Source organism: Adiantum capillus-veneris, chromosome 9 (assembly GCF_014529385.1).
Source record: "Adiantum capillus-veneris isolate H3 chromosome 9, ASM1452938v2, whole genome shotgun sequence".
Taxonomy (NCBI): domain Eukaryota; kingdom Viridiplantae; phylum Streptophyta; class Polypodiopsida; order Polypodiales; family Pteridaceae; genus Adiantum; species Adiantum capillus-veneris.
The window spans coordinates 123,296,359-123,305,351 of NC_140939.1; the positions used below are offsets into that span (position 1 = coordinate 123,296,359).

General features: G+C 42.4%; 1 protein-coding gene across 1 annotated transcript; it reads right to left on the reverse strand.

The window, feature by feature from the left end:
* Positions 1–6,886: 6,886 nt before the first annotated feature.
* LOC147451115 (galactan beta-1,4-galactosyltransferase GALS1-like) lies at positions 6,887–8,542 on the reverse strand. Its single transcript, XM_086520862.1, has 2 exons — positions 7,481–8,542; positions 6,887–7,405 (listed from the first exon to the last, which is right to left on the reverse strand). Exons 1-2 carry the CDS (start codon positions 8,539–8,541, stop codon positions 7,036–7,038), a joined length of 1,431 nt encoding a protein of 476 aa, XP_086376988.1. The 5' UTR covers position 8,542; the 3' UTR covers positions 6,887–7,035.
* Between the last annotated feature and the right edge of the window lie 451 nt (positions 8,543–8,993).

Sequence of the window (8,993 nt, forward strand, 5' to 3'; positions counted from 1 at the left end):
AGTATAGATGGAACACTCACTGATGACTTGGGAAGTTCATTTACTTTCTGCATACTGAAAGGGGATCTCTTTCCTACAAACATTGTACTTAAATGATTCTAATACTGAGTTGTTTTTGTACATATCTATTCCTTATTCTATTGTCAACTGTCTTTTGAATGTAAAAATTCAATTATGTCTTATTATCTAAGATTTAACAACTACACACACATCCTATACATAAAGTTTTTCTTTCCAAGAGAAACCGGGATGCTGGCTTTGGAATTTTCTTCAAAATTGAGTTCTAAGTTGGACCCACAGTCTGTAATCCCTTTGATTGGTTGACTGGTGTTAGGTGGTCCCTTTTAGACTCTTTTTTGGTCCCCTGCTCACAGCTACTATAGTCTTTGACTTTGCCGGTTGAAGGTTTGTAGGCCCAAAATATTACAATTACTGTTTCTACCTTTTTTTATGTTTACACTGTTTTCTTTTCAGGATTGCTTACCCTATAGAAAGACAGCTCGCATGAGCACTAATCACAACCCTGAGAATCATGCAAAGATTCTCGAACAGATTAAGCTTTACCTTAAGGACCGTAAACCAAAGAATGCCTTGGCAGTTAGAACTAGACCCTTCCTCTCTAGGAAGGCCAAAGATTGTATTACCTACTATGGTAAGTATAAGTGAACCTCACCTCAGTGTTTTTGCAGACTCTTGCTCTCTCACAAGGATTGGAACTGTCCTCAGAGCCCCTCTCAGTGGCCACTTGTCTTGTTCTCAGATGCATTAGCAGCTTGGATGCTTCGCAACTAATTAATGATTCGGCTCTTACCTCTGATAAAAAATTATATGTCTTACATATGCTGTCTTTTAATGATTGGGTCAAGGTTTTAGCAACTTTGGATAAAGACTCCATGGAAGGAGGTAAATTAATTTCCCAGTACATTGCCCAGCTTCCTCTATTATCCTCACAATATCAATAAGAGCTTGCTCTATTCTCCTCCTATGGTGCTGATCTGTCTAACTTTCTTAGGAAGTTATGTGGGCTTAATCCCTCTTTTGTCTGTGCACCGACCACTCATCTATTCCACAAACTGGTGGAATCTTATGTCGGGATAATGCAGCCCTTGAAGCAGTTAAGGAATTTCAGAGTAATTTTTGCTACCTCAATGACTCAAACCTCCTGGAGATGGTGCCTAAAATTTCTAAAGTTTTTCCTCTCTTGTCCGTGAGACAACTTGAAATTGAATCCCTCGGGGTTGACCATCAGCTTTGGGTCCTGCCCAACAAAGCTTTCTTAGCACCTATTTTGAGTGAAACCTGGGTTTACCTTGCCAACCTCCCTGCCTCAATTGTGGAAGATTGTAGACTCAAGATTCTTAAAGGAGGGCAATTCTTGGAAAAAGGTGAGCTCATCAAAGCACCCTTCAATCTCAATCTCATCGACCACTCCACGTGCCCCTCTAATACAGGTCTGTACATCCATACCAAAGGAAACATGGACTTCGTTAAGAGTAACCCTGATTTTTACACTGAGTCCATCTGGAATGTCTTTCATCCTTATGTAAAATGTGCCTGCAGATTTCTTGACCCTAAAGCCTCTTGTGAATCCAACATCATGTGGTTTGATCATACCATTTGGTTTATTCTCAACCATCTGGACTTACTTTTCTCGGAGAAACCTGTGGATTTTCATCTCTCCCTCATTTGATCTTGGTTAGGTGGCCAAGCTAAGAAAATTGTAATTGCACAGATTGGCTTCAACATCTTTCGTGGACTAATGCTTGATATCTTGAAGGAGTTGAAATCTAATGAACCTTGCATTTACTTAACTACTTATGCTAACTATAAAGGTGTTAAGCTCATCACTAGTCTTCTTAAACCTTGTATTGATGAGGATGACTCCCCTGCTCTCAAAAGGGCTAACTCTTTGATCACCCCAAACTCGTTCACTTCCTTCCTAACACCTAGTTCATCCTCTAACCGAGGAAGAGTTCGTAGCTTTACAAGAGGAAGAGGCAGGTCTCCCCCCATCAGGAACTTCCCTAAATTTTAAACCTTGGTTATATTGCAGGTTGCTACAAGCCCTTGCAGAAGAAGAACTCTCAACAAAGTGGATCCGGATAATGATTTCATCCACATACACTGTCTCTTTCACAATGTACTCCTCGATTGGATTCAACCAAAGAATTTTTTTGTGAGTGCTTTGATCTATTTTTTGGTAATCACAAATTGCTTGACAATATACTCATAGGATGGAAATATCATCCCATAAAGAGGTTGATCTATAATAATGACTTTCTTCGGCAGTATTCTGTCCCTCATTGTACATGTTTTCAATTTACCACCTTTTGCAAAATTTTTGAGGCTTTTGGTAACCATGTTTGCACTTGTGATCTTAGCATTATTAAAAATACTAAAATACGTAGAATTTTGGCCAAAGGGCTCAATCATATACCTAACTTTTCCAAAAATCCGTACCTTGCTTTATCAACTATACTAAGCTGTCTCACTGACCTTGTCAGTGCTCTCCAACTGGAGATGACAGTCCTACCGGACTCAAGGGAAGTTGTGAAGGAATATTCGCTTCTTTCATAAAATTTCACAACTACCTAGTAATTGGATATCATTTGATGATTCTTGGCTTACTTCTCAACTAACTCTTGATTTTCAAAAGATCTCTGATAAATGGTTTGTTATCGGGCTTGACAAAAGCTCTAGCTGTTCCAGTATCGTTTGCAAATACCTGGCTTGGAAGGTCGCTCGTAATCGAGTATTTGGTAAGGAATTTTGTTATATTAAATCTACACCTCAAACTATTACCAATAAAATTGCTAAACCACTTAGGGCTTCTAGGCTACTCTGTGCTGAACACTAAGTTACCAGTGCTATTTCCCACTTATAAAGTTCATAAGCATAAGTTCAGGTGGATATCCGATGCCTCCAATAGTATTTTTACTGATATCACCGAGGATATTACTTTTTGCCTTGACCTTATTCTATCTGAATTTGAGCTTATTTGTGCCACTTAACAGAAAATCTGCTAGGATTTCTTACATGTTCAGTATAATCCCTTCTGGCTCACAAAAAACTCTACAGAGGTCTCTCTTAACCTTCCTCAACAGATTTTCCACATCTTTACTGCTGACATCACACAATGTTATGAAAATATTCCTTGGCGGGGATCTTGGCCTTAAGGCTCTTCTTGCCAAGGTGATTAAATTGGCTTTCTCCAATGCTAGAAAGAAGAAGCTTTTCTACATCTCTCTTTCCAAAAAACCCAGGTGGATTCACTTATCTCACTCCGTACACTCCCTACACTTTAATGAAGCGAAGCTTTGCTCCTACATCTCCTGGTTGCTGAATAACTGCACTATAGTTTCAGGTGGTCTTTGCTTTAACCAATGCCTAGACATCCCCATGGGATTTTCATGCTCTCCACTTATGTGTAATATTTACCTTGCTTTCTTTGAATACAAGGGTGTCTCAAGACCATGGAATCTTACAAGAATAAGCTTTCACAGTTCAGACATACTTATAGATACATGGATGACTTACTTAGTGTCAACAATAGAGACTTCCCCAATAAAATTTGTCTGATTTACCCTCACTGATTCACACACACACACACACACACACACACACACACACACACACACACACACACACACACACACACACACACACACACACACACACACACACACACACACACACACAAGCCCCTTTACACAAAGGGCATAGTGGACACATGTCAGCTCTCTAGCCCAGTTGTCCCCAAGGTGTACTCAAATCCTATTGGATGGCCATAGAGGTGGACCAATGAGAATTAGCCTAGAGTAAATCTAGTTTAATTCATTTAAAAACACTTAATAAAAGAACCAATAAGAATTAAGCTCTCTAGAAGACTATTGGATAGTCTCCCAAGGGGTCCAATGAGCATTCAACAGCCCAATGGCTTGTCTGATTCCTATTGGCCAGAAGGCAAAGGGGCCCAATGAGAGTTTAGTTACATTATTTAATTACCTAAAGCTCTCACAAAAGGGGAAAGGGAGACACATGTCACAAGGCTATCACTTATGCTTCTCAATTTTCATTGGCTAAGCTTTGTAGGGTCCAATGGGCTGATAGCATGAGTAATTTGCAAGAGGGGTCGACCAAGAGAGAGAGGGGGCTGATTTTGGCAAGGCATTCACACATACACTCACACACAATCTCATGTGTGAAGCAAGAAGACTCTCTCTCTCTCTCTCTCTCTCTCTCTCTCTCTCTCTCTCTCTCTCCCCCTTCTCAAGCTTCAACGGAAAGCTCATCATCTACTCCAAGCTTGTGAGAAGGGAGGCCTACACCAAAAACTCTTGGCTTTGTGATGCAAATTCAACCAAGAGCCAAGCTTCAATGCATGCTCATCTCCTCTACCATGCTAATTACTAAGCTATGCTAAGCTATTATGAGTGATTAGGTGAGGAGATATACTTCTTTCTCGTAAGACTACTCCTTCTTCCTCTCGTAAGACTACTCCTTCTTCCTCTCAATCTACTCTCATACCCTGCTAGCTCTCACCATCTTCGAAGGTGTGTGAGGTCTTGGGTCTGAGACCGTGAGGGAATTGATGTTGTGTTTTATAAGTGTTTGCTTAATGCTTGAAGCTTCCATCTTCATTAGTAGCTAGTTATTGAAGGAACACAAAGAATTGTATTGTAAAATGTCTCCCTTGATGGGGGAAACCTATAATACAAAGCCTTTTGGAGGGGGGACTGGCTCCATGTAAATGGGGTCCTCGACTGTTGTCAATAGCTTAATTTCTCTCTCTTTGATGTATTGTTCATGCCTATCTAACTAGGTGTTATGCGTTTTGTTGCTCTCTCCATCCAAGCACTCTTGCTATGTTCATTAGGAATGTATTCTAATGAAATGCTCACTATGCCTATGTTATTTTCCGCTACGCAAAAGTTACTAGGCCATTAAATGTTACAGCTACAGTCAATTTCCTTTTGCATAGCCTGTAGAGGCCAAACTGGAGGGTCATTCAGTGTCGAAGGTTGTACTTCAAACCAAGGCAAGATTACTGATGCCGATTATGGACAAAACCATGTAGGTAGTTGAAGCTTCTTTCCCCCTCTGCAAGCCACTATTCCCGTGAGCTTCCGAGGTCAAGCAAGGCAAGAAGGCAAGCCTCAGATACCAGTTGATGGGGAGGCTAGCATGGATGGTGGCATGCATAAACCACGGTGAGAGAGAGGAAGCGAGCAACAAAGATTGAATGAGAGAGAGAGAGAGATTCGACAAGGCAACACTATATCATTGATTAAAAAGCTATTATATATATATATATATATATATATATATATATATATATATCAAACTGAAACTTGCCATGCATATTGAACCTGGAGTTGGAGTGTGATTGCATGCTACAAAGGAAGTTCCCTGCACCACGTGCTTGACATATTGGACTCCGAGCTTGAATACCCAACACTATTTACATTGCTTCTCTTGAATGGTTTTTGAGAATAAAATATAAGCAAAATTGATAAAATGTCCAAAAGTAGTAATAGTGATAACAACACCAAATTTGGCATGCATATCAAGAAATGCACTACCAAGCACAACAAGTAAAAGTTTCTCCAACATTCATTGACTAGTAATTTATCATGAACTCTCTCTCACTTATGAAGGCCTTGCATAAGGGCACATGGCTTCAAGGTGCAAGGATAGGCAGATCTCAACAAGTAGTGTGTTCCAAGAGATGACATTCAAATGAAAACCTCATCAAGAACCGGTGAAAACAACATAGGTAACCTCATTTGGAAGGTAAGGGCACCACATTTTGCATACATATTGACCAAGGCATCCCATGCACACCACATTTTGAATTAGTCCCTGACTAGCAATCTCATCGTTGGGGAGAAACACATGCTTAAAAACATTGCGGCTCCTCTTAGACACTTGCCCTTCACAAAGAACACCACACCTTTAATACATAATCACGAGAGCCTAGCACACTCTGCAAGCATATGTCACATTTCCTCAAGTACATGCATTGGTGATGTCATCTATAGAAAGCCTCTTCTTTGCATCACAAATTTTGGTAAGGGCACAACGTCTTGCATACATATTGACCAACACATTGTGTAGCTCAACAAGTTTTCCAAGAGCCCCTAACTAACAATGTCATTGCGAATTCTCTCACCACTATGAAGGTTTTGTGTAAGGCCACAAGCCTAAAGCTTCCTTGTCATAGCTAGGTTGGGCAATTAGTAGTACTAGTTGCTTGCTTGCTCTACTGATATTTTCAGCTAATGTTACTCGCTTTATTTTGATACAATTGCAAGTTAAGCAAAGGAACATACAACAAGATAGTGTACAATCACATATTTACAAATTATTCTTTTTTTTTTGAAGCATACAAAATCATGGGGCAGTTTCATCAAGTCCACTTAAAAAATTTCAGGTTCTTATCATGTCGTGATACATATACTAAGAATTTGGAAAGGAATATCATCAAGCACTTAATGTGCTGTGACATGAAGCATACCTACACACCCTCTACTTATTAGGGTCAAATACTTTGGTGATCATGTGCACTAATTTCTCATGTGTTGCATAAAAAGAGAGGCCTTTCCTTTGCATGGATTTGAAAAGATATAGACCATGAAGAGAGAGAGAGAGAGAGAGAGAGAGAGAGAGAGAGAGAGAGAGAGAGAGAGAGAGAGAGAGAGCGCTCTTGCAATTGTTGGCAACAACAACAATTAAGCTCCATTTCTCGCACGGTGGCCCATTAGTACCCCTTGCTATATAGACTTGCTGGGTAGACTCAAAGCGTTCCATAAGTGGAGGGACATATCTGATCTCAATCGACGCATGTTACGACCCAAAAAACATTTCAACGTTACATTTATTTACATTGGTCAAGTGACACAAAAAAAATGGACTTAAAAGAAAAACTAACTCATAGGATGCCATCCTAGAGATTATTATCTTAAAATCTAAAGGATAAAATCTTTGATGTAAAGAAGTTGTTGGTATGGATGTTACAACCGCCTACCCCCTATCTCATATTGTCGTGAGGATATGGGGGTCTCTCTCGCCAATCATCTCAAGTTCAAATTTTTTCACAAGGGGTCCGAGTGGAACCATGGAGGTGTCAAGTCGAAGGCTCGTCCTTCCTTCATTGAAGGAGTATGATGTGGCATTGCCTGCAAAAACTTGGCATATGTCTTCGTGCTTATTGATAGTGTTGTGGTAGTGGTAGAAGCGCAGGTCTGCCCACTCTGCCCACGCCACCTCCCCTTCCATGTGGCCCAGCTCAACTTGGGAAAAATGTACTCCTGTTGCAAAGACTTGTCGTGCTTGCACCGCGAACTTCATATCGTTGTTGCCCTCGCCATATACGAGCTTCTCAAAGGCCCAAGCTGGCCGGGCGCTACATGCGCAGATATAGCATTAGCATCCGCGTCTCTCTCTCTCTCTCTCTCTCTCTCTCTCTCTCTCTCTCTACCTTGAGAGGTTGACGCCCGGCGATACTGTAGTATTGCCCTGGCATAGCACGTCGGACATACGCAGCTGAGCGAAGCGCAGCATGGTGGCATTGCGAAACCTGCTCATGACGGTCGGGAAGGTCAAGTGGGGCGCGATGTAGATGTACTCGTCCACGTCGAAGAAGAAAGTCCAGTTGGCCCAGAACTTGGTTCGATGCAAGCAATCGTTGATGATGAGGAACTGATTGTAATAGTAGGCGTCGAACTCCGCCTGCCGCTTCACGTTCTGCACGGAGACGTAGCCCAAGCGTTGCCACGGCTCCAGCACTGCTCGCACCTCTGCATTCATCCCCCCTGCATCATGAAACACGAAGTGCGACTTGGGCCCGAACAGCCGCAAATGATACGCGATCCACTCCCTTAGCCTCTGCGCATTCAGATTTCCATAGAGCGGAGACCCGCAATACAGATATTCGTACTGGTATGCGGGTGCTGCCTCATATGCGGACGCGTTGTAGGCCTTCTCGCCTTCCGTCAATGCTACAAACTGCTCTGGAGGTCTCTCCGCATCATCGCCATGGTACGCCACCACCACCAGCTTCCCGCCCTCTGACGTCCCCACGGCCGCGGCAAATGTGCAGTTCACCACTACAGTGGTGTAGACGCGGCCATATCCATAATCAGGAAGCATGGCATACGCATCCTTGGTCTTGATCCTCTTTTGCTCCCCGCCTGTTTCCGGCACCCAATAGCACTCGAACTCCGGCATTGCAAACAGATAGAGGGGCTTGTAGCCCAATCCCACCGCCGCAAAGCTATTTGGACCACCTCTGTAACCTCCGTAGAGCACGAACAGCGCCGCTGCTGAGCCATGCGGCTCTAGTATCCTTTCCTCCTCATCAAACGCAGTACTGCTGCTCTCTTCTTTTCCTGCAATTTTGCTTCTACTCCCCCCCTGCATGTAAAGCTTTGCCTCTCTGTTCAGCACCGAATCCAGCGTCGGAGCAAACGCAAAGGACCCATTTTCTAATGCATTTAGATTTCGATGACTGGTATCTCCGTCACCATATTGATGAGGCATAGACGCTGTCGCTAAACTTACGAGAGCAGCGGCTATCAGCAGTGTTAACGCAGCCATGGTCGCTCCTCTATCTGTAACGCTTAAGGTCACAAGTTTGTAATGACTTACATGTGACAACCGACCACTACTAGATCATAGCGAAAATGGTTTTGTACATCCTATATTCTTATACCGGCTACTTTCAATTTCTTTAATGGGAATCTTGCCACATTTCTTCAAGGGCTCTTGGTTGGTTCTCTTGACAAAAGGACCATGCCATATGGAAATCAAACCCACGGAGTGCCCGAAGGAGGGACGATCAAACTGCTTGAGTAAACCCTCACGACTACTCCATTTTGCAACATTCATGTACAAAAAATAAAGACATGCATAGCTACAGCTTGCGCTCTCCAGGTGTCAATCTCCTCCCGTCCTTCTTGCCCTACCGCCCCTCTTACCACTCAGTGCCATAA

Bases quoted from the DNA above. Each gene is read 5' to 3' on its own strand.
- LOC147451115 (XM_086520862.1), bottom strand. From the start codon at position 8,541: ATGCCTCATCAATATGGTGACGGAGATACCAGTCATCGAAATCTAAAT. The intron at 7,406-7,480 runs GTAGAGAGAGAG...CTGCGCATGTAG, and splicing joins CCGGGCGTCAACCTCTCAAG to CGCCCGGCCAGCTTGGGCCT.